Source organism: Solanum tuberosum, unplaced genomic scaffold (genome assembly GCF_000226075.1).
Source record: "Solanum tuberosum cultivar DM 1-3 516 R44 unplaced genomic scaffold, SolTub_3.0 scf00039, whole genome shotgun sequence".
In the NCBI taxonomy this organism is placed as follows: domain Eukaryota; kingdom Viridiplantae; phylum Streptophyta; class Magnoliopsida; order Solanales; family Solanaceae; genus Solanum; species Solanum tuberosum.
In genome coordinates this window covers 155,372-181,688 of record NW_006238968.1, presented here as the reverse complement: position 1 = coordinate 181,688, position 26,317 = coordinate 155,372, and the positions used below count along the sequence as shown (strand labels likewise).

The window sequence follows — 26,317 nt, the reverse complement described above, 5'->3', positions numbered from 1 at the left end:
TGACAAATTTCACCTTTATTTCTTACACTTGATTGATTCCATGCTAAGATCACAAACTAGTCATGTTTACTTCGTAAATCTTTTTGATTGTAAATATAAATCCTCACAAAAAAGAACCCTCTCTTTTACTTTTTTCATCCCCTTTTACTCGTCAATTTATTAAAAAAAAAAGGCGTCTTTCCAGTAATTTTAAATTATTATGTAATTTTTTCTTAGTGTTAGAAATTCTCCGCATTTTCTATATGATCTCTTTTAAAAAATATTAATTCTTCACTTTGGAGTTACTAAACAAAGGAAATTTCTAGGAATAAATTTGAAGTCTCTGACCATACAAGGTCCTAAGATTATCTTCATAAACTTTTTTGAAAATATTCATTGAAAACACTTTTAGAAATGTTCTCAAATAGTTAAGAATTTAAATTCAGATCCTTTTTAAAATTTGGCAAACAAATCAATTTTCTTAAATATACAATTACCCGACACCTTAAAGTTTTTTCTATTAAACTTCTCTCAATATTCTTTTCAGGAAAACTTCTAAAATTGTCCAATGACTTTAAGAGTCACATGGATAAGAAACAAATAAATTATTTCTGCCTTGTACAAAAGGTATAAAAGGAAAATTCTTAAAGGAAAAAAAAGTGTAATATGAATTAATTGATTGAAAAAGAAAAAGCTTTAAATCTTAAAGAAAATCTTAGTTGTGGAGATGAAACAGGAATACTTTTTATTACCATGAATTCTTCTTATTTGGCATCCATTTTCTTGTCTCTTTTATCACTCAATATTTTATAGTCAATAGTATATATTGTCTGTTTGTGTCTTTTCTTCCATTTAATTTTTTGTAGACAAATCCTGTTAACTAATCTATCTTCACTCTCATTTTCTCCTCTTTCTCCATTTTCTTGGATCATGGACTCGGGGAATTCTCAAAAGATGTGAGTACAAGTTTATAACTTTTTATAATATACGTTCTTTTCTCCTTTTATGTTCTCTTAATTTTAGTCTTGAATGTTTTTTTCAATCAAAGAAATTTATGTAAAACGTGCTTTATCTTGGAAAATATTTTTTTGGAGAAATTTTTTCAATAGGGTTTTGATGACATTTTTAAGTTTTAGAAGTTGAAAGGAAAGGTATGGTTATTTGTTAAGGCAAGTGATACAAAACAAGCGTAACATATAAGAAAATAATTTTTCACTAAGTGGAAGGGGAGCCTTGGAGTAAGTGGTAAAATTGTTGCATTGCAACCAGAAAGTCACGGGTTCAAGTCGTGGGAGCAATCTCTTGCAAAAATGCAAGGTAAGACTGCGAAAAATTGACCTTTATGTTCTGGTCCAATCTGTTGCAAAAATGCAGGGTAAGATTGTGTACAATAGACCTTTGTAGTCCGGTCCTTCCCTGAACCCCGTGCATAGGAGGAACTTTGCCTTTAATTTTAAATAGTATATGGTCAAATTTGATTCTTTTTCCTTTTAATTAATATTGGAAGGCGTCTTCATCGAGAAAATGTTTTAGGGGAAAACAATTTACATCAAATTAATGAGATTCTTTTGGAAATTCTCCAGGCTTGACAAGTGCATCTATGATTACTTTGTTAAGAAGGGGATGCGTGAGTCTGCCAAGGAATTTGCGAGTGAAGTTGATGTTGAAAATCCCACAGACGATGGTAAGTCTTTCTTTAAATCTATGGCAGATTTGAACTCTTTAATCGTGATTATCATTCATTAAAAGTTGTCTCCGCATGACCTATAACTCAGGGTGAGACGCGAAATTAGCCACTGCTGCTTGGGTTTGGGTAGATTTCCTTAGTCACATCCCCTTGGGGTGTGGGCCTTTTCTGGACTTTGGGTGAATGCAGGATGCTTCGTGCATCGGTCTACTCTTTTATTGATGATCATGTTATTTTTAAGAACCTTGTTATTCCTTTGATTTCATTTTTATTTTTATATGGTGTTTGACTAAACACATAGTTTGAGAAAAAAAGAAAGTCTTGTGACACAAATTAAATTTATTCTCTCTATGTTTGTATTAATGTTTCATTGGCCCACAAAATTTATGAAAGACCTTTGATAGATGTGGTCTAAAATAAGCTTTAAACATGTGTGACTATAAATCATCATAGTAACGTGAGAATGTTAAAAGTATTTTTAAATATACAAATTGACATTTTTTGGGGACAAATGAAAAAGTAAAGTATGCCATATAAATTGGGTTAAAGAGAATGTAACATACCAAAAGTATCCTTTCAAAATTGAATGGAGGGAATGATAGATAATGCCGTTCTTTGAATGTTGTGGTGTACTTATTCTAGGGTCAATTTTTTCTTGAAAATGCTTTCCGTGTTTATAAAATTGTATTAGTTGCTCTTCTTTATTTTGGAGTGATGTGCACAACATAGTGACTGATCATTTTATTTGTGGTGATGTGCTAATGTACAATTATTTAATTCTGCGATTTGTTTCAGCTACAAAATCTCCAGGGTCATTTCTCACGGACTGGTGGAATGTGTTCTATGATATGCTCATCTCTAATCAGTCCGCCCAAGATCCTTATGCTGAGGTATTCCCTAAACTTTTCTAAGTTAAATTTAGAGAAAATGGTCAAATGCCCCCTCAACGTATATCCGGATTCTCAACTACACACTTTAATTTTATCAAGGTCCTATCACCCCCTGTACTGTTTAAAACTGAAATTATTATCTCCCTAAATGCTTAGCTGGCATAGTGAGTGTGTTTCACTCTCTTTGGGAGAGTGAGCATCAAAAACTATTATTAAAACTTTATTTTTAATATCTCTTTTCAATAAATATATGCATTTTTTTTTTTTTTTTCTTATTTGTTTTCTTTCTTCTCGAGCAATATAAACAAATCTCCCATCTTTCATCAACTCTAAGTCGTGCTGCCACCACCATCTTCATCGGATTCACTATTGTTGAATCCAAACAAATTTTCTAATTCATGTAAAACTCTTGCAAAATCAATCAACCTAAATCAATTGTAGATAAGTTTACATATATTTATATCACCCCAAAATACTTTGGATCTGATTTGAGAAAAAGCAGTATGGGTTTACTTCAAATCCAATTGAACCCGCCAATTTTTTTTTTTTTTTTTTACTAATAGTTCCTTTAATTATTAATCTCAAATCTCAATCAATCAACTATATCTCAAAAATTGTAGCTATTAATCTCGTTAATCTCAAAAATTAGTAAAATTATTTTTTTACTATTAGTTTTTTTACTAATAGTTCCTTTACTTCAAATCCATTTGACCATTTTCTCTTAAATTTATCTTCTTTTTGAGACTATTATAATCTAAATGAATGTTTTTTTTTAATTATCAGGCTGCACGTACTATGGACAATGTGGTACCTCAAGTCCCTTATGCTGTGCCAACATCTTCTTCTCATTCTGTTACACCAGTTAGCTCTCCTACGATGCATCGTTTGGTCTTAATTTTATAGATTATAATGTCTCCCTTGTGATGTCACTCTTTTGTCCGAACTATAGGCACATAATATATCTCTTGTGGTGCCGGCATTTAGTCTTGAGAGATCTCAAGAGCCATGCCATCTGAGGATGCCTGAGGACGAAGTGCCACCTAAGTTAAGATTTCTTGACGTGGATCGTCCGAGTCAGGGGGCGGCGTTTGTAACTGATTCTAGGTGATAACTTGTTATGTTTATTGCTAATCCGAACCAACGTTTCTGCACTTGATGTATTTTTTTGTAGTGTTTGTCTTGTTCATGTAACTTCATGTTATATCTGTGCTGCTTTGTTCTTGAAAAAATTATGTGTCCATTGGGTCTTGCGCAGTGTAATTATGACCGTAAAATTGAATTTATCTAATTCTCTGTGTTAATCTTCCTAGATAACTAGTTATTGCTATGATATTGCATAGTGAAAGCATCAATTTGGTTGTTGAAGTTGGTGAGTCAGAAGATTTCTAACTCTTTTAGATTTTCTTGTGTCATGCAGCCGCCTGATGGAGCAGATTCCAAATATGCCTCAACAGTGGGAGGCCAAAGTATGTTTACATTTCTGATACAACAACAATTTTTTTTAATGTTGTGACATAACTGTCAAGGTTTTATTCCTTCCAGGATGAGGGAGAGGGACAAGGCATTTACTTTGACCAAACTATGCAGATGGAACCAAATGGCGATACCCCTAAAAATTTTGTGCTTCCGGTGCCAGATCCTTGTGAAGCAGGTTCGTTTTATTGTTTTCAAATACCTTGCATTTATGTTTCAGAATATCTTGACTTTGGTCTTGATAATACATGTGAGCTCACCTAAGGTAGTTTCCACTCTTATATGTTGACTTAACATGCATTAAGGTCATAACTAAAATCTGCAAGAAAAGCCTCCTTCATTGGAGGAATCAGTTGCATACTTTTTCAGAATTCTCAGCGCCTTGTGCAGAACGTGCTCATTGTTGTATGCGTGTAGCAATTACCAACACAAAATTAATATCGTTTTTAACTTTGTATGTTCGATCATGAACATCAAGTATTTTTATGGATTAGGTTACAGCCTCGTTCATGTCCAGCTTTAAGGATGTGAAATATTTCCCCTAAGATGAGGTTTTATTTGGTGTATACAAGAACTCTGGATACATGACTGCATGTATCTATAGCCTAAATTATTTGGTAATTGCAGATGTGAATAAAAAAATTGCTTATGTGAGAATGCTTTTTGACCCAAAATAAGAATGCCAATTTTTGTGAGTGTATGAAAATGTTGGTCTGTTTTTAGTTATTCAAGGACAATTAAACAGTTCTCTATTATAGCGGAAACTCATATCGGATTCTCTGCTAATCTTCCTATCAGGCTCTTCCATCGGCTCCTGCTCTGGAATGCAGCAAACTCCCTAATCAAATCAAGATCTCTTGATTTCCTGATCTTTCTCTTGGCATGGAATTAAGGAGGTGATACCTCGAGAAAGCTTGCAAATCATTAGCTATTATACAGTACATGTAGGCTATAGCCATGAGGAAAGACAGATGCATTTTGTTACTTCTTGATTGTTTTAAGGATTTATTTTTTTTGTAATCCAAGCTTTATCATGGGTACATGATTATGAATGGAATAACATTTGATGTTGTTGCTTTCTCCTAATTGTAAAATGGCTGTTTCATATTTTTTAATCAACTTGGAGATTTGGGAGTAATAGTTCTTCAAGAAGCATCAACTTTTCCTTCAAGTGGTAAGAATGATGGTATCTAGGTAGGGTGATGTGTATGCAGCCTTAAAGTGCAGTGCACAACAAAACAACATACCCAGACTAACCCCACAAGTGGGATCTAGGTAGGGTGATGTTTATGCAGCCTTAAAGTGCAGTGTCTTGATGTAAATGCTAAACTGCTTATACATTTAAATGAGGCATAGAGGGTTTAGGTATTAATAGTGAGAAAACATAACATTGATGGCTTCAGGCAAGAGCGATTTAGGTTAAGGTCACAGGCAACATTTGGTATTTATATAAGTGGTCTTGATCAACTATGCTTGACGTAACATTATACTGATGGTAGTTAAGCTTTTGTGAATTAGACTCCAAATACTATTAAAGATATTGATGATCGATGCTTGAAGAAACATTATGTTGATGGTACTTGTATTCAAGTCCATTATTAGGCTTATATAAAAGATAGCATTCTTCCTTGGTCGTGAATAAGATGTTCTTATATTAGCAGAGAGTCTAGTCGATCAAATCTACAAATTTAGTGTCAAAATGATAACGGCATCCTGGTGCATGAAGCATCTTGCGTTTACGCTGGATCCGGGCAAGGGCCATACTCCATTAATGTAGGTAGGCAGCCTATCTTGATGCTAACATCAGTGGCTGATTTCATGGAGACAACTTTACAGTTGCTCCATGACTCCCCTTCTTACTGTCAAAATGATAAAACAACATAAAGGGACTGTGCCTGCTTTGCTGCAGATATTTTCTCGAACAAGTGATTTGTGGCTGTGGTCTCTTGAGGTAGAGACCACCTCAAGAGTAGAGTGCATAGATTGACGAAAGTTTCTGCATTGCGATATAATATTTAATTCACATAATGACATAATGAATGGGGACATCCTATCTGTGCATCATTTGGTGGATAAGATAGGAGGGAGAGTAAAAGAAGAAGGGGAACACTGATTGGTTAAGGGGAAAAGAATGTTAGCTCAATTAGCATTGAGTTCCTGAACACCTACTAGCCCGTCCCTATTTAAACTCGGAAAACAATGACTAACACATAAGATTTGTGTTGTTAAGTATTAGAAATTTACCTCACCGCCTTTCCATCGGATAAGACTAGGAATTCTTTCTCGCAAAGGGAAAAGGATGAACTCTACTTAAAGAGGAAAACCTTAACTATTACCTAGCTCCTTAAGCTTTGAGCAGCATGCCTTCCATATGAAAACATTAGTCTTATTGGCCCACTTTCATCATTGTTGATGTAGTGATCACACCATCAAGCAAGACTAGACCATGAGGTTACAATGTTTTCAAAAGCAAGAAATACAAAAAAGCAACAAGATCATCTATGGGGTTGAAGCAAAAACGAGAACTGACTTTCCTTGGGGTGAAGTGCACTAAGTACAAAAAACAACAAGATCTTTGGGCTTGTAGTATAGTGAGAACTGAAGCTCACATTTCGTTGATGTATAGCGCACAAGTTATTGAAAAAATACCAAACATGTATGAATGTAATGCTATAATAAAAGCTGATAGTAATCCAACTCCTTATAGTTTAACCAAAATTTGACCGCTTATCGTTGGGATTATTTTGCACGTCATTATTTAAAGCGCATGGCTTCGCTTATGAAGTGATAACTCCTCGTTTATCTTGTTTTATCATTTTAAGAGGAAAAACATTGACCCATAATGACACTATGAGACTCAACGGATCTTATCATCATATTGCCATCATAACATGTGTGGTAGTTGTTTTTTTTACTTTGTTCCCTTCTATATTCTTCTAGTAGCTTTCGATAATGCCAAAATATTTCTAACTACCCTTTGTCTTTGCAACTAGTCTAAAACCCTTTTATCTAGGTCATTCCAATTTCAACAAGTTATTACTAGATGCGCCTGACTCGGTACAAAAAGTGGCAGAGGATGTTATAAACTAAATAGAAATATTCCATTTGTGACTTCCTTTCATTTTCGCTAATAATCATCCTAAATAGAACATAAAATTTAAGAGATACACAATGAAGTAAAGCGCAAATTATGGAAAACTAAAAATGCCAAACATGTATGATTTAATGCTATAATAAAGTTGGTATTAATCCAACTCCTCATAGTTGAGCCAAAAATTGTCCGCTTAAGGTTAGGATTATTTTGCTCATCATCATTCGAAACGCTTGGTTTTGCTCATGAAGCAATAACTCGTCGCTTGGATTTCTGTATCACTTTAAGCGGCGAAGCAATTACTTTTAATAACACCATGAGATTGGATTTTGCCATCATAACATGTGTAGAAGTTGTTTCTCTTTACCTTGATAGATTTTTATATTCTTCGTGTAGCTTATGATAAATTCAACATATTTTAAACTACTCTTTGTCTTTGCAAGTAGTCTAAAACCCTTCTACCTAAGGTCATTCCAATTTCAACAAGTTATTACTAAGGGGTCCGACTTGGTACAAATAGTGTTAGAAGATGTTATAAACTAGGTAGAAATATACCATTTGTGACTTCCTTTATCTTTTTTTTTTGGACAAAAGTACTGTTGTATTCCTCAGCATTAAGGGACGCTGGTCACCTTCAGAAACTTTTCACAAGAAGAGAAAATAGAGTCTAGATTTACAAAGCTCCTAAGAAATCGACAAATTCATCCATTTCCTCTATACAGTTCTCCTTACACCAAAAAAATAATGTGACTAGACAGCTCCATTTTACGTCATGAATGGACTTAACTTTGTCTTCAAAGCATCTCCCATTTCTTTCTTCCCACACTGTCCACCAAATGTAGGAAGGTATCATCCGCCACCACTTCTTCTGGCTTTTGCTGCCACCTCTTCTGATCCAACAGCTCAACAGGTCAGCTGTGTGCTCAGGCATTGTTCACTTTTCTTTAGTGAGAGTAAAGAATGGATGCCATAGTTGAGCAGTAAATTTGCAATGCAGGAACAAATGGTTATTTGTTTCCCCAATTTCATTGCACAAAAAACATCTAGGTACAAGTGTCCTTCCCTTCTTTTGGAGAACATCTTGAGTGAGACAAGCCCTTCTGACCACCAACCAAGCGAAACATTTGATTTTAGTAGGGGCCTTAATCTTCCATAAGGACTTCCAGAGCTTTGAGACTTCCCCATGTGTTGAGCAGCTGTTTTCCTTCTTGTAAAGTCTGTTCACCGAGAGGATGCCATCTTGTGTGTATTTCCATCTTAAAGAATCTGGATTAGAAGTTGTGCCAGTGAAGACCCCTAGTACATTCAGCATGTTTGCCACCCTCTCCACTTCCCAGTCGTTAAGGTATCTTCTAAATGTTAGGTTCCAACCTTGGGGAGACCAACATTCCCCCACTGTAGCTTCAGGATTGTAGCTTAATAGCATTAAATCAGGGAAGGATTCCTGCAGAGTGGACTGACCTATCGAGAGATCTTTCCAGAAGAGAGTTCTGAGCCCATTTCCAACTCTGATATTTCCTTGCATTTTTGTCCATGTTGATCTGATAGCTCTCCACACACCAACACCATAAGTACTGTTGACCTCATTGGTGACCCATTGACTTTCTTGACCATACTTGTGAGAGATGACCTGTTTCCAGAGTGAAGCTTCTTCCTCACTAAACCTCCATAACCACTTCATGAGAAGACACTGATTTTGTAAGTTTAGGTTTCTGATGGCTAGTCCTCCCTGGTTTTTGCTCAATTGAGTTTCCTTCCACTTCACTGAATTGTATCCCCACCCTTCTTGTTTCTTTTCCATAGAAAATTCGTTCTGAGCCTGTATAATTTCTTAGATACACTGGAAGGGATAGGAAACAATGACATCACGTAGGTGGGAAGGGAGTCTAGGACAGAGTTTATAAGAGTGACTCTTCCTCCAAGTGATATGTACTGAGCCTTCCATTGAGATAATTTTTTCTCTTTCTCTATGATGTTATCCCAAATCTCCAGATCATCATGTTTGTTACCAAGGGGCATGCCAAGGTAAACAGTTGGGAGTTTGTCCACCCCACAACCTAAGATGCCAGCCGGAGTCTGCATGTGGTTTACCTCTTTGATGGGAAATAAATTGATTTTCCTCCAGTTTACCTTCAAACCAGATACAGCTTCATAAACAGTTAACATCAGTCTGATATGCCAGACCTGCTCTTCTATAGGTTCACAAAAAATTATAGTGTCATCTGCATAAACCAGGTGACAACTGACCTCCAGATCACCCACACCATGGCTATTAAGCTTGAAACCCCTTATCCAATTCTATTGGAGAGTTGTTCTAACCATACTGCTGAGTCCTTCCATGGCTAGGATAAAGAGAAAAGGGGAGAGGGGGTCTCCTTGTCTAAGTGCCCTTTCGGAGGGAAAAAAATGTAAATGGAGAACCTAACAGTTTTAATGCAGAAACTTATCCACTTTAGCCATCTATTTCCAAAACCCATTTGTTTGAGGAGATTTAGGAGATAGTTCCAGTTGACATGATCAAAAGCTTTTTCAATGTCTAGTTTGCACATTAGACCAGCCACATCTCCTCTGGTTCTTGTGTCTACTCATTCGTTTGCTATCAATGCTGCATCCATTATTTGTCTTCCCTTGATGAATGCCATTTGATGTCTGTTGACCAAATTCCCTATGATCTTTTTCATTCTCTCAGCTAATGCTTTGGCCAATATTTTGTACACCCCAGAGATCAAATTGATTGGTCTGAAATCTCTTAATTCTGCTGCTCCTGCTTTCTTCGGAATGAGGGACACATAAGTAGCATTCAAGACTTCTTTCAAAAACTTGGTGGTCATAAAACTACTGCAAACTCCCAAAAGGTTAGGTAGAAGTTGATTGGGAAACCATCAGGCCCAGGGGCCTTTTCAATAGCACATGACTTAATGGTCTCTAGGATTTCCTCTTCTTCAAAATTCCTTTGCAGCCATGTCTGAACTTCTGTGGAGATGGCTGGTGCATCTTGGAGATTGAAATCAGGTCTCCAGTGCTCAGTCTCTTTGGACATTTTCTGGTAGAAAGTTTGAGCATTATCCTTGATGACTTCTGGGTCAGTGATAGTGAGGCCCCTTACTTGTAAGGATTCTATGGAGTTGCATCTCTTGTGGGCATTGGCCATTCTATGAAAAAAATTGGTATTTTTATCACCTTGTTTCAGCCATTTAACTCTTGATCTTTGTCTCCAAGCTATCTCCTCTCTCTTGGCAACCTCCTCAAACTCCATAGCTAGATGTGATTTTTGCAAAAGCTCATCATCAGATAGGGCCCTTTGGTCTTGAAGAGTTTCCCAGGAGCTGATTTGTAAAAGGATCTCCTCTTTCTTTTTCTTCCAGTTCAATCTGTGGCTTTTGCTCCATTGTGTCAGCTCTTTTTTAAGGAGCTTGAGCTTGTTTGCCAAATTGTAAGATGGTTTTCCTGTATTTGGAAAAGAGTTCCACCATTCCTTCACCTTGTCTCTGAATCCCTCAATTTCTAGCCACCAATTTTCGAATTTGAAGTAGGATTTTTTGAACTCCCAGTCACCACAAGATAGTAGAATTGGGTTGTGATCAGAACCCAGTCTTGGGAGCAATGTCTGCTTAACCTGAGAGAATCGGTCTTCCCATTCAGGAGAGTATAGGAATCTGTCGATTCTGGATGCACTATTCAGGCTTTCCCCTCTTCTCCAAGTGTAAGACCCTCCAAATAAAGGAGGGTCTACCAATTCTAAGTCGTTGATGCAATCAGAAAATTCAGCCATTGCCCCATTGATCCTATTGCAGTTTGTCCTTTCACACACATACCTAGTCACATTGAAGTCACCACAAACCACCCAAGGCCCCTCACAAAAAGTTTTGCTAGTAATTAGCTCATTCCAAAGGTTTCTTTTGGTGACCCTATTGTAGTCAGCTTAAACTGCACTAAGGTACCATGTCATCTCCTGGTTTATGCCAATAAATTTGCATAGAATCGATTGGTTTCCAGAGTTAATCAGTTCTCCTAGCCATTCTCTCTTGTCCCACGTAATCAAAATTCCACCGCTGCTTCCCCTGGTAAATGCACTTCCCCTAGCTATCTATTAGGGAAAGATAAAGGAAGTCACCTTTGGTTCTAAGATCGTTCTAAGTTGGTAAACTGAATTTCTTTAACAATCGTCAACATACTCCCTCTGTTCACTTTTACTTGTCCACTTTGGACTTTACATGCCCCTTAAGAAACAATGATTAGTATGAGTTATTTACTTCAACGCCCATATCAATTGATGTATAGTCTTAGGTCTTGGAAATGATTTGTGGAATAAGTAATTAGTGTCGACGGTAAAATAGAAAAACAATAATTGTCTTTTATTGATATGTTAAAAGTGACTAGTAAAAGTGAAGATTTATTTTTGGAATAGGGGACAAGTAAAGTTAATGGAAGGAGTAGTTGGTAGAGACTATAGGCCCTGAACGGAAAATATTATGTGGGCTTTGGTTCTCTAAGAAGTTCTATATATCACTTGTGCACCACGTAATTCCTGTAATTGTACAAGATTTTACAACCATTCTTCAAACAAGTGAAGTTCTCAAATCAGCTTTTCAGTTGTCACTATTTAGGATCACTTGGCAGGCAATTAGGATTATAAGTTCACATGGGACCAAATGAAATCAAGTGAAAACAAGAATTGGTCGCAGATTTAAGTAATGGTAAGAGTTTACTCTGTAAGTCCACGAATTTCGGGTGAATTAAAACTTTTCAGTTGGCGTGATTTAGTCAAACTTATTCAATTGAAGGCTCTTGGAATTGTGTCATACTGTTTACATGCGTATCTCGTGGTCTACCTCATCCCTCACCAACACAAGGTGGATTTAATTTAAAATCCTAATGCATTCTACCAGGGAAAAAAATAAATTCTTCCATATTTGTTATTAATTAAATTTAAATTACGTATAACGTCTTGAATGATCAACTGGAAATGAACTGTTTTATGCTATCAGAAAATTTTAATGTGCTGTTTTTCATTTTTGACAGGTGCTATCAGACTATAAATCAGCTTTATCAAATTATTATACCAGTGCCATCCTGTGCAAAAACCTATACAATGTGGGATTGCATCATAGAAATCCACCAAAACCAACCACTTTTCAGGTAAATTTCCTTGCACCGAAAGAAGAAAAAGAGAGCAAGGTATGATCTCTAACCAATAGAATGCCACTTACTTCTTTCTCCTACAAGTAAGTGAAGAACTGTGGTTATTAGGAGCTGTAATTGATTCTGAAGCTGATGCTTAGAATATGCCCTTTTTTGCCATTGGCTTACTTATTGAGTTGCGAGTTACCTATTATCTCTGTATTTTACCTCCAATTTCATTTTGAAGATTCCTTTAAGCATTTAGGATAAAATGGGAAACCAAGCGAACATACGTGGAAAGATGCAGGAAAATAACACGCAACCTTTATGAGTTGGATCTTGCCAAATGTTTGGTCAGGTGAGTTTCTTTACTTTTGCATATTTGGTTCAGAAGAGCCACACACCCAGTAGATTCATGCTACGTTGTTTAGTTAAATACCGCGGGTCGAATGTATGTGTTCCTATTGATTTTTCACATCAACAGAAAAAGTTAACATCACGTGCATGTTTAGTTCAACTTTTCGGTAGTTCGTTTCTGCTGTCATTAACTGTCAATTTTTTTCGCCATAGCTTAGTACTTCCAAGTAGAAAGAACAACTGTCGAAAACTGTATCCTGTTCTCACAGGAAAACTCACGTCAAATAGCAGATTGGATAAGCTAATATTTTCTTTCTATCCAAGTTTGGTGATTTTAACAAGGAAAATGGGGAAAATCCGAAAATATAACTCTCAACTTGTGATTTAGAACGGATTCTTGGGCCTGCTCAGAGGTGAATATATCATAGAACCCATCCCACCACTCTGCTAGAGATCCCCTGGAGAATTGATTGTTAAAACAAATTCCAAAAGTAACTTAGAATTCTTGGGCATACTTGGAACTTTTTTAGCCATCAGTTCTTGAGAGGGATTTTTGGCGAATTGGGGGATGTGTTCCAGATATATTCATCTTTAGTCTCCAGAGCATGTTCAAGAATCATATGCTAAGGTGTCACCTAAACTTTTCAAAGTTAAATTCATTTCTTTGAAGCAATTATAATTTGAATGCATGAATCGTGAAACTCTCAGGCTACAGTCATTGGAAATACTTCTATATTATATATACCTTTTGTAGTGTCATCCTTCCCTTTTTATTTTGTGAGACCAAATATCTCTTTTGTGATGTAATCATTTGGTCTTAGTTTTATAAAATCTAATGACTTTCCTTAGTATTTCATCCTTTTGTTCCAACTAGTTTTTTGACACGTGCGTTGCACGTGATTACCAACTCCAAAAATATATGTTATAGTAAATATAGTATTGCTTATTATAGCGAAGATTTGAATAATAAGCTTAGCAAAAAATAATATTGCAGATTCTTTTGTGAATGTTCAATGTGGATCGTCATATATATCTCTTTTTCACGCAAACCTACGAAGATGGTCAATGAAATTTTTTATTAGTTAAATGCAATAATGTATATATTTATTTCAATTTGATGAGGTTCAATCATGTAATTAGTCTTATCTCACTAATATTATCTTATAGACATTATTTGTTTTATATAGGTGCCAGCTTTTAATATAATATAGAACAAATAAATAAATACAATATAAAATATAGAATATATACTAAATTTGGTGTTTTAAGTTGGGAGTATTATAGTAATTTAACATTCAAGTTAGGGAGTTCATGCTTTTAAGGTAGTATAGATAGATTCTATGACACCCAATATATTCATTGTGATGCTATACTTTAGTCATGAGTCGATGTCAGTATGGTTGAACATCTAGCAAAATATTTCCTATTGAAATTAAATGTTCAAATGATGCAAGGGAAACCTGAATAAAATATTTTGGCGAAGTTCTGCAAGAGACAGGTTACCTCATGCACATGCAAAAGAAGTTACATCCAATTCACTATTTCTTGAGATGAACAAGTAGCGTAGCATGGTGCCATCAGCTGACAAACTTTCTCTCTATCCAAAGTATATATAATTTATAGTAGATTTGAGTTTAAATACTGCAAAATAGATGGTTGAGCAACCCTATGATAGAGGTGCGTTGGAACTCAAGGTAGTGGAGCCCTCTGGGGAGAATAGGCTGACAGGATGACTTAAAGTTGAAAAGTGATTGCTGTAGGTTTCAGATTGTTCTTCTTTTGCAGTTCGGTTTTGACTGTATGTGGTAACTATGCCAAGGACAATATAGACTAGCATCAGCGGCGTTTTTTGTTACTGGTTATATTCAAGATAAAAAGTGTATGGGCAAAACCGTCACACATGCTGGCACAGGTTAGTGATCCAAATTTGGTTTAATCTTTGTTCATTATTGGTTTGCTTGGTCCAGAAATGAAGTTGGTTTGCTTGGTTGGCCATGTCTACTGCATGTCTATTAGGTGTATCTCACATACTTCTACTATGACAGTCTCTGTGCTGGCGAGATCAAATTTTTTTTTTTTTTTGATAAAGTAAAGTTGTATTCTTCAGCAATGAGGGTATGCTGGCAACCATCAAAAAGATTTACATCAGTGACCCAAAAAAAGACCAACTCAAGAAATTGTTACTAAACTTATAAAGAAGAGAAAAAATTTTAAAATCTGTCCAGCATCCTCTATACCCTCCTCATTACACCAAAAACAGAAGGTCTTCATACAACGCCATTTTGATCTTTTGTACTGATTCTGCAGTATTTTCCATACACCTCTTGTTTCTTTCTCTCCTAATAGTCCACCATTTACAAGAGGGTATCATGTTCCACCATTTCTTCTGGCTCTTACTCCCCCCTCTTCTCACCCAGCAACTAAGAAGGTCTGCAGTGTGTTCTGGCATTGTCCAGTTTGTGTGTGTTCTGCTAAGAAAAATGGCCCATAATTGAGCAGTGACTTTGCAATGGAGGAATAGATGGCTATTAGTCTCATTTGTCTCATTACACAGTGAACACCAGGAAGCTATTTCAAAGCCTCTTCTTTGCAGCTTCTCATGAGTTAGGCATGCCCTTCTAGCCACTAGCCATGAGAAACACCGCACTTTAGTTGGCACTTTATTTTTCCATACCTTACTCCATGGTCCAGAGATTTCCCCTGGAAGTTCCTTCACTTTCCTATTGTACAATCTGCTGACTGACAACATACCATCATGATTGTGTTTCCAAATCATTACATCAACTTCCAGATTTGTGCCCTTGAAATCATCTAGTGTTTGTAGCATCTCGGCTACTCTCCCTATCTCCCAGTCATTTAGTAACCTTCTGAAGCTGAAATTCCATCCTTGTTCAGACCATACCTCATTTACCATTGCATCTTGAGATGAGCTGAGGATATATATATCCGGATAGGAAGACATCAAGGAAACCTGACCAATCCAGTGATCTTTCCAGAAAAGAACCCTGGTCCCATTCCCCACTTTGTATCTAATATTGTGTTGTAGTTGACCCCATAAATTTCTGATAGTTCTCCACACCGAGACACCATACGGGATATTCACCATATTGGAAACCCATGGGCTATTCTGGCCATACTTGTTACTGATAACTTCCTTCCAAAGTGCTTGATCCTCTCTTCCGAACCTCCACAACCATTTTGCCAACAAGCACTTGTTTTGTAGCCCCAAGTTTCTGATCCCTAACCCCCCTGAGCTTCTACTCAGCAAAGCAGTTTGCCATTTGACAAGATGTATTCTTTTACCTTCCTTGATTCCCGACCAAAGAAAATCTCTCCTTAATTTATCAAGTCTTTCTTCCACTTTGGCCGGCATAGGGAATAGGGACATCACATAGGTAGGTAAAGAGTCTAGTACAGAGTTTATCAGAATGGTTCTCCCACCGAAGGATAGATATTGAGATTTCCAGTTTGCCAGTTTCTTCTCAGTTTTTTCAATTATACCATCCCATATCACTAGCTCTTTATGGTTGTTTCCAAGTGGCATACCTAGGTAAACAGTTGGGAGTTTTTCAATTCTGCACCCCAAAATGTTTGCTAAGGCCTGGATCTGTGTCACCTCTTTGATGGGATATATACAACTCTTCCTCCAATTGACTGCCAAGCCTGAGACCGCCTCAAAGACTACCAATATCATTCTGACAATTCTAATTTGTTCCTCCTTAGCTTCACAAAATATGACAGTGTCGTCAGCATAAAGCAAGTGACAAATTTGCATATCCACCCCTGAGAAATTGCCTACTTTGAATCCTTGCAACAATGAGTTTTGAATAGCCACCCTCATCATACTATCGAATCCTTCCATGACTATGATGAAAAGGAAAGGGGACAAAGGGTCTCCCTGAGACCTCTTTCTGAGGGAAAAAAACCGGTAGGTTCTCCATTTATCAGAATGGAGAACCTAACAGTTTTTATACAAACCTCAATCCATCTCAACCATCTCTCACCAAACCCCATTGTTTTAACATATTGAGCAAAAACTACCAGTTGACATGATCATATGCCTTCTCAATGTCTAGCTTGCACATAACTCCAGAGTCAACCCCTCTGAGTCTAGTATCTACACATTCGCTAGCAATAAGGGCAGCATCCATGATCTGTCTGCCTTTTATGAATGCCATCTGAATGTTTGTTTACCAGTTTGTTTATTACTTTCTTCAACCTCTCAGCTAGCAGCTTAGCTATAATTTTGTATACCCCGCCTATCAAACTTATGGGTCTGAAGTCCCTAAGCTCAATTGCCTCTGTATTCTTCGAGGTAAGAGCCACAAATGTGGCATTCAAGCTCTTCTCAAAGACCTGCTGATCATGAAATTGTCTGATGGTATTCATGATATCTACCTTGAGCATCTCCCAAAAGTTCTGATAAAAGCTCATAGGAAACCCGTCAGGGCCAGGGGCTTTGTCGCTTGCACACAATTTGATTCCTTCTGCCACTTCTTCTTCCTCGAACTGTCTTTGTAACCAATCCTTCTCCTCCAAACTGATGCTTTCAATGCCTTGTAAGTTTAGACCAGACCTCCAATTCTCAGTTTCTCTGTATAGTTTCTGATAGAAATTAGTAATCTCCGTTTTGATCTCATCAGTATCAGTCAACTCTCTGCCATTTACTTCCAGTTTTTCAATTGAGTTTATTCTTTTGTGTGCTGTGGCCATCCTATGGAAGTACTTGGTGTTCTTGTCTCCATGTTTAAGCCATTGAATTCTTGACCTTTGTCACCAAGCTATCTCCTCACTCCTGGAAGCTTCATCAAACTCCCTAGATAGATGAACTTTTTGAAGGAGTTCATCATCAGTCAATATTCTCTGCTCTTGTATCTTTTCCAGACCAGCAATTTGATTGAGTATCTCTTCCTTCTTTTGTTTCCAGTTGACTCTGTTCTCATATCCCCATTGTTTTAACTTCCCTTTCAGTAACTTCAGTTTGGAAGCTAGGATAAAAGAGGGGGTCCCATTTACTGAGAAGGAGCACCACCAATCCTTTACCTTCTCCCTGAAACCTTCTACTTGCATCCACCATTGTTCTAATGCCTTCAAATTTACATGTGATTACTTGCCCAGAAGCCTCCACCAATTCACCTTTCCACATTCTTCTGTCCCATAACACTGCTATACCCCCACTTCTCCCCACAGCCTCTAAGTGTAGTTCTCCCAGCCATCGGTTGAACCACAATTGTTTGATCAATTGTGTATCTGCTTCTGTCAATTTTGTTTCCACTAGCACGTATATATTTGCACCCCACTGTTGAAGTAGACTCCGAATTAATCTTCTTTTATTCTCATTGTTTGCCCCCCTAACATTCCATGTTACAACTTTAAACATTGATCACTTGAAGTTGTTTTTCTCCCCCTACTTCTAGGTTCACCATCTTTAAAACTCACATTAAAAGCCAAATTCCTCACTTCCTTTGGGATGTTATTGGAGTTATTTCCATTTATGTGTTTCTCCGTATTTTGCTTGAGGAATTCCCTCTTTTGATCAATTTTCAGAAATAATTCAAAAGCAGTCTTATCGCATCCTTCGAAGGCAGCACCAAATAATCTGCTAAGTTTAAGGACATTCGCTTGCACCCATAAAGAAGCTCTGTCATCAATGGCTTCCTCTGAGAGAGAGTCATCACTGGCAATAGGAAGAGGCTCGTCCAGAATTACCAATTGGTTCTTGGAGGGTTCTCCTGTGTAAACTTCTTGATCATCCCCTGTGTTCACCCTTTTCTCGCAAACTAAGGGAAGTATTGTCTCCTCCACATACTCTGAAGGATCAATTGCACGCTGCATGTCAATGATTTCAATTGTGATGTTGTTCGATGGATTATGAGTCGCTTGCATGAGTTCTTCAAGCTCTGTAGAAGATGTCATGAAATTCTCCGTATAGGTTCTGTTGTTGAAAATATCCCCGATAAAAGGTTCTGTAAAATAGGTCATTGTAGCTTTTGGGCCTAAGTTAATGGGTCCAGCCCCACTACACTTTGAATAGGATAAAATTCGACCCGGACTCTCTGCCTGGGCCTCCACATGCCTTTTTCCAGATGAATTTTCACAAGTCACGTGCCCACCTTTATCCAGCGGTACAAAACCCCCATCGTGATTGACTTCTGGACAAAAGCTCTCTTTGCCTTTCCTTAATCTCTCTTCCATCTCTGTCGTAAGAGTCCCCCTCTGCAGAGAACTTTCCCCATATGTCAAACCTCTGACATATCGATCAGAGTGCTTCTCCCCCTTCTTTTTTTTGAATCTTGCCGGAGCTTCACACCATACTGGTAGCAGAAAAATGCCATCTCCATCTTCAATCTCGATTTCCGTCGGAATTTTCTCCCTAGGACCCTTAACCCTAATTCGAGCCCATCGGAGATGGTTTTTTAAGGTGGTTTCCTCCTCCGTCTCCAACCACCCCCCACATTGGTCACCAATTTGTTTCATCACCTTGTCTGTCCAGAGATGTAGAGGAAGACCTAGAATCCGAACCCAAAACCAATCAAACTTGAAGTCAGCTTGCGTTGTTCCTGCTTTGGGTGACCACCATTCCATCTGTAAATGGTGATTCTTTCTTCTCCACTTCCCCATAACAATATGCTCTGCTTCCTTTCTTGACTGGAACTCGAAAAGAAACTGAATACCATTCATGTCGTAAATGTTGACATTATGGATGCCTTTCCACGTTTGAATAGCCCACCTTCTGACTTCGTTCCGTGAGGGAATTTCGTCATCCTCTGGGAAGCTTCCCACCAGACATCTGCTAAGGACCCCTTCTTCTTCACAGAGTGTCTCCTTCTGATTTTCTGCTCTCCTATCAGATATGGCCCCCCATTTGCTCTTTTGAATGACCTCCTTATAACTTTCCTCTCCCCTGAACCTCATAAACGCAGAATTCCTCTGTTTCTCAGTAACATGTCCTGCCTCCTTAATGTCGAAGCTTTCAATTTTTTTTGATAGGCCACCCCAGCCCTCATTAAAGATGTTTTCTGGCAGAATAATCACCGAACGTTCATGGCCATTAACCGCAATGATTGAGATGAACCTACCGTATTTATTGAACTTCAAAGAGCAATAAATGTAGGTAGAAAAGTCCTTGCATCTCCAAGTCTTAAATGACTTGCCTTTAATGCCAGAAGCCTCCCCTAGCCTTTTGCATGTCCATAATAAAGCATCCCTGCTCAGCTTCATTCTCCTCCAGTGTAGTTTCGCACTCTCTACCCACTCAAACCAGTTTCCTTTCGTGTTTCTAGACACAGTAATATCGTATGATTTGACCCCAAGTCTGAAATATATTCTGTTATCCATGGGAAAGAAAGAATAAGGAAGAGAAAAAAAGGGATTGGGTTTTCCGGCAAAGGAAGTTCACCAGATTATGGCTTCCTAAGGACCGGAAGGGTCCCTAGGAAATTGTCTTGGGATAAGTGTCTGAGAGCTTTTTCATATATTAAGCTTTTGGCGAGATCAAAATATGGTCCATGAATATGTGTTTTTTTCTTTTCTAATTTGTAAAGCCTTGATTTAGAATTGTATCAATAATATCTTATTGTTCTGGCAGCCAATATGTGCTAGAGTAAAAGAAACTTTTGTAAATTGCGAAGTTTCTCATGTAACACTGCAAAGGATTGCGCCTGTGCGCTTCTGTGCTTGCATTTTCCATCTATGTTTGTCATTTATATCTTCAATGTGGATTCGTTTGAAGCTTTGATTTTCACTGTTCTCTCAAGATAACGAGATAGCGTAATGTTAGCAAAATTACGGTTCTAAGTTGCTTCTGCTTTTCAACTTCATATTTGTGTAGGGTGTGTGGAAGCCTTGGATGCTGATCATTACTTGCAAGAGCTCGATGACAATGAAGGTAAAAGTAATTTGATTGCATTATTGAATTAGAATGAATGTTTGTTGCAATAAGAACATGGCCTCTTCAGGTTTCCTTATCCAGTGGCGGAGCTAGAAATTTCACAAAGGGTGTCCAAACATTACATAAGCAAAAAAAGTTGATGAATGGGTGCAGTGAAAAATTTAAAATCGAATTACGTAATCTTAATATATTTTTTTATGTATAAATGTTCCAAAATTTTAAAAATCAAATTGCATGATATGTAGCTTTAATTATTTGTGTTTAATTTAATATGAAGTAAATGAACAAAGGAAAAAAAGAAAAGAAAGGGGGTGGTTCAACTTAAAATGAAATCATTTTAATAATTACGTTTAAGTTTTATTTCAAACTTTGATGAAAAGAAATAAAAAGTCAAATTCATTGAAAATTCAATAAGCTTTATTAGATTTTTAAGTTATAGATTTCTAACAAATTTACTAACTATTTTTTAGAAAGTCCTTTAATTACCTTAGATAATTAAAGGAATAATAAAATAGGAGCTCTTAAAAATGATTATAAAAATAATAAAATAGGAGCTCTTAAAAATGATTATAAAAATAATAAAATAGGAGCTCTTAAAAATGATTATAAAAATAATAAAATAGGAGCTCTTAAAAATGATTATAAAAATAATAAAATAGGAGCTCTTAAAAATGATTATAAAAATAATAAAATAGGAGCTCTTAAAAATGATTATAAAAATAATAAAATAGGAGCTCTTAAAAATGATTATAAAAATAATAAAATAGGAGCTCTTAAAAATGATTATAAAAATAATAAAATAGGAGCTCTTAAAAATGATTATAAAAATAATAAAATAGGAGCTCTTAAAAATGATTATAAAAATAATAAAATAGGAGCTCTTAAAAATGATTATAAAAATAATAAAATAGGAGCTCTTAAAAATGATTATAAAAATAATAAAATAGGAGCTCTTAAAAATGATTATAAAAATAATAAAATAGGAGCTCTTAAAAATGATTATAAAAATAATAAAATAGGAGCTCTTAAAAATGATTATAAAAATAATAAAATAGGAGCTCTTAAAAATGATTATAAAAATAATAAAATAGGAGCTCTTAAAAATGATTATAAAAATAATAAAATAGGAGCTCTTAAAAATGATTATAAAAATAATAAAATAGGAGCTCTTAAAAATGATTATAAAAATAATAAAATAGGAGCTCTTAAAAATGATTATAAAAATAATAAAATAGGAGCTCTTAAAAATGATTATAAAAATAATAAAATAGGAGCTCTTAAAAATGATTATAAAAATAATAAAATAGGAGCTCTTAAAAATGATTATAAAAATAATAAAATAGGAGCTCTTAAAAATGATTATAAAAATAATAAAATAGGAGCTCTTAAAAATGATTATAAAAATGAGTAGCTACTGGGGATTCGAACCTGCGCACATGGGCTTCACAAGTGAGCCTCCATCCGCTGGGCCGCAGTGGCTGATTGAGTCAAGGGTGTCCAAAGTATTAAATTTAAGCATTTTGAACAGCATTTTACTTAAGTGTACGGTATAATTTTCCGATAAAGGGTGTCCAATTGGACACCCTCAAGACACTGTAGCTCCGCCCCTGCCCTTATCGATGAATGATGAATGCGATGATTCGTATCAGCTTTACTGCAGATCTGTATTGTGTCCATAGTCTTCATGCTGTTGCAAATGTTGTGATTTGGGAAGCAATATCTGCATGTAATTTTGTTAATTTTGAATGACTTAGAATTAAAGAACAGATAAATAGAGAATTGAGCCTATGATTTGCAGAGGCAAAAACATCCATTTCTTAGTGTTGCCAATGTTAACAGAACGAATATGTATCTTTGTCCTGCAAAATTGAGCGTCAACGGAAAGAGACAGTATTATGCATTTTAAAAAGTAAATAGATGCTGTTTAGTGGTTGTGTTTCCATCCTACATTACGAAGGTGCAAAGTTTCAATCTCACCAATGGTGTTCTTTTCTTTATCTTCCTCTCCTTATCTATTTAACGAAGATTACTTTCCTTGAAATAGCATTTAGGATAAACATGATATTAAGAAAACATACACGGAAAGAAGTAGGGAAGTAGCACACAAGTTTACATGTTTTGTTCCATGGATATGATGAGTGCTTTGCTCTTTGCATGTTTTTTCCAGAAGAGTTGCCAAGAAAATTTATTGCTTTGACCATACAGAGGATATCGAAAATGCCTAAAACTTAGATTGTACAAATGATGAATTTGAGCTAGTGGTACAGTAGATTCGTGCTAATTTGAGGTTTCTAATTCTTTGTTCTGATTGATTTTTTCCTTTTATTGTACCTGTAGAGGAAAATAAGGCTCGCCAACAAGTATGTAATCAAGAATGGAGCTTAACTGTCAGTCCCCTGAATTTTTATAGCATCTGAAAGTTGACTTTATCTGCATTGTTCATTATAGTATTCCGTTCAGGTTCATCTTTAAGTTCGTTTGTTCTCAGGGAGCTTGCACTGCTGCCCCTGCTATTGGCTATCAATTGTCAAGTCCCAGTTTATGAGTACAAATCAAAAGAAACAATTTTCAAAGACTTCATCCTGTCCTTAACAGGATGTTTTACCTAAAGTGGCCTGGCAGCTAAAGCTTTACAGCGCACAATTTCTGCCCTTGCAAGTTTTAGTGATTTCAACGATAATATGCTTATGCATGTTAGCTTAAGGGAAGAACATGCCAGAATAAGCTGAATACTCATAAGTGATCCCATGATCGTAACATTTAGTAGTTGTTTTGGTTACGATATCCAGTGTGAATTTGTTTCCAGAATATTTTTGGTCATTGAGATATCTTTCTGCAACTTTGTGCATGATTTTATCAGTATTCAAGGGAGAAATGCAACTTAAAATTCTAATGTGAAATGTGAGAGCTTTATGCAGGATTACGAAGAAAGTGAAACTCTTCAAGGTGAAGATTTACACAAGTTTTCAGCAGAAACACCTTAAAAGTTTGGTGATAGGCAGGCTAAAGGAGAAATTAAGGATTTTTACTTTTATCATACTAGATAGGGGGCACAACGGGGTTCATCCAAACCCCCTTTTCCGGAAAAATATACTTCTTTTTTTATGTTTATAGAGATAGATATTGAATTCCCTTGTCTTCTTCGTGTCCTTACTTCTATATATATTAAACCCTTTTACTGAAAATCCTGGTTCTGCCACCATCTTGTAGTTGTTCAGAAAATGAGGCAATGCATGGAAATTTCTAAAGAACAACTTCAGGAATGAAGTGTTTGCATGTAATGTCTGTTTCTCCACGGCAATGTCTCCCGTGTTTTCTTCTCCTCATCCCCTACTTATTCTGAGGTACCTTTTCCCACCTGTTTATTGTTTTTGGTAGATGATTATGATATTTTTTCCAATTATTTGTATGACATAGTTTGATTAGTTATGAAATTTATTTAACATAGGTAGTATTAAGCATGACATAATATTTGTCTGTTCAAATCCAGTTAGCTTTGACTCAAACATGTATGTGTGTATTTATAACATGGGCTTGTGTATGCGTTAAAATAGGGGCGAAGTTACAAGCCTGTATACTACTTCACAGAATCACCGAACCCAGTAGCTTTAGCCTTGCCCGCATCCTGAATTTGTGTTTAAAAATTTACTTAACATTTATAAATTGTTTATTAGAACTTGTAAGTTTGTCTTCTCTTAGATTGAAGAAGAAATCAGAGACTAGTACTGCAGATAAAGTACAAAAGAAAGCTCATGATGTGAAGACAATGACTAAAGACACGATGGATTCTATAGAGGTTAGGTTATATTGTTCCCTCTGTTCTGATTTATGTGGGCACGAGCTTTAAAAAGGAAGGAATTGACTATTAGTACTTCAATTAGTTTGAAAAATGATTCCTTAATGGTAGTGGTGAAATTGTTTTTTTGTTTGTTTGTAATTCCCTTTTAAATTGCTTAATTGAACAAGTAAAAGAAAAAGTTAATTTTTCTAAATTGACAAGTAAAAGGGGTTGAAGTAAAAAAGAGGAGTTTTTTGTGAGGATTTATATTTATAGTCAAAAAGATTAAAAAAGTGATTATGACTAGTTGATGATCTTAGCATGGAATCAAGTGTAAAATATAACTGGTGAAATTTGTCGGTAACTGATAAAGGGTTTGTACAAATTAATTAGGTAAATGTCCAATTGTGCAAAAGTCACATACTTAGTAGATTTTTTTAATTTTTTTTTGGTTTGAGCGAGGTGTTTCAATTAAAATTTGTTGTCTGTCAACTAAATTTATGTTTGGACAAGCATTCGTTTGCCTTGTTCAAAGAATTGAGCTCCCTTCTCTTATTTGACTATGATTTACAAAACAAAACTATCACGCATCAATTCTAAACAAGAAATTACATTCAAAAAATAAAAATGAGCTAAATTCAAGTGACGAGTTTGTAGCTAATTTTTTTTTTGTAGTGTAACTTTTGCTTGGGATTGATGCAAAATAGTTTTGTTTTGGAGCAAAGTCAAATAAGAGAAGAGAACCCAATTCTTACAATTAAAAGAGAACAAGGCAACAAATAAATTCTTGTGCAAACATGAATTTTAGTTGATAAAGGTAAAAAAAAAATTCATTGAAACACCTTACTCAAACCCCCCAAAAAAGTGAATTCTACTATGTGACTTTTGCACAGTTGCACAATTACCTAATCAATTTGTACAAATTCTCTAATAATTACCGACAAATTTCACCATTTATTTTTTACACTTGATTCCACGCTAAGATCACAAACTAGTCATGATCACTTCTTAAATCTTTTTAACTGTAAATATAAATTCTCACAAAAAAAGAACCTTCTCTTTTACTTACATCATCCCCTTTTACTCGTCAATTTATAAAAAATAGTGTCTTGCCAGTATTTTTAAATTATTATGTAGTTTTTTCTTAGTGTTAGAAATTCTCCGCATTTTCTAAATGATCATATAGTTTCTGACTAGACCAAAAGACTAGTACCAAGTAGTGGACCTAATGTAAATGTATCATCAATATTAAAACTTTAACCACAGCTAATTGGTAGCGCTTACATAGATTGTTTTTTCTTATTGCATGTTATTTTTTGGTAAGTCTATGTGTTTTTAAAGAGATCGTATGTATTTGAAAACAACTTCATTTCATGTGATTTTATGCCTACCTCATTCTTTTGAACACATACAAATTGGGTTTTCTTCTTCTTTTCACTATTCCATGATCCTCTTTTAAAAAATATTAATTCTCCACTCCGGAGTTAATAAACAAAGGAAATTTCTAGGAATAAAATTGAAGTGTCCAAGCATACAAGGTCCTAAGATTATCATCATAAACTTCTTTAAAAATATTCATTGAAAACACTTTTAGAAATGTTCTCAAATAGTTAAGAATTTAAATTCAAATATTTTTTAAAATTTGGCAAACAAATCAATTTCTTAAATAGATAACTACCTGACACCTTAAAGTTTTTTCTTTTAAACTTCTCTCAATATTCTTCTTCAGGAGAACTTCTAAAATTGTCTGATGACTTTAAGAGTCAAAGGCATAAGAAGCAAATAAATTATTTCTGCATTGTACCAAACGTATAAAAGGAAAATTCTTAAAAGGAAAAAAAAGTGTAATAAGAATTAATTGATTAAAAAAGAAAAAGCTTTAAATCTTAAAGAAAATCTTAGTTGTGGAGACGAAACAAGAATACTTTTTATTACTATGAATTCTTTTGTGCATATGGTTTTTATTCTATTTATTAACCAAATTATCACTCATCCTTCAATTTACTGCATTGTTTACCTGCGATACTTTTTTTCTGTACACACTTTATAA

At 35.6% G+C, this 26,317-nt stretch overlaps 1 protein-coding gene across 11 annotated transcripts in view; it reads left to right on the top strand.

The window, feature by feature from the left end:
* Nucleotides 1-26,317, top strand: part of LOC102599015 (uncharacterized) — a 49,620-nt gene that overhangs the window by 10,319 nt on the left and 12,984 nt on the right. For 5 of the 11 annotated variants that reach the window (XR_001472989.1, XR_001472990.1, XR_001472991.1 and 2 more), the window contains exons 1-5: nt 12,166-12,599; nt 14,384-14,510; nt 20,430-20,486; nt 22,827-23,833; nt 24,189-24,285. Coding sequence is in view for 1 of the 11 variants with exons in the window: in XM_006343171.2 (XP_006343233.2) it covers nt 934-935; nt 1,563-1,663; nt 2,462-2,556; nt 3,340-3,417; nt 3,506-3,660; nt 3,974-4,022; nt 4,099-4,207; nt 4,828-4,871 (633 nt within the window). In the remaining 10 variants the exon portion in view is untranslated. Of the gene's footprint in view, nt 1-933; nt 936-1,562; nt 1,664-2,461; nt 2,557-3,339; nt 3,418-3,505; nt 3,661-3,973; nt 4,023-4,098; nt 4,208-4,827; nt 5,145-12,142; nt 12,600-14,383; nt 14,511-20,429; nt 20,487-22,826; nt 23,834-24,188; nt 24,286-25,996; nt 26,060-26,317 lie in introns of those variants that run through there. The other 6 variants (XR_001472987.1, XM_006343171.2, XR_001472994.1 and 3 more) reach the window with 6 other exon arrangements.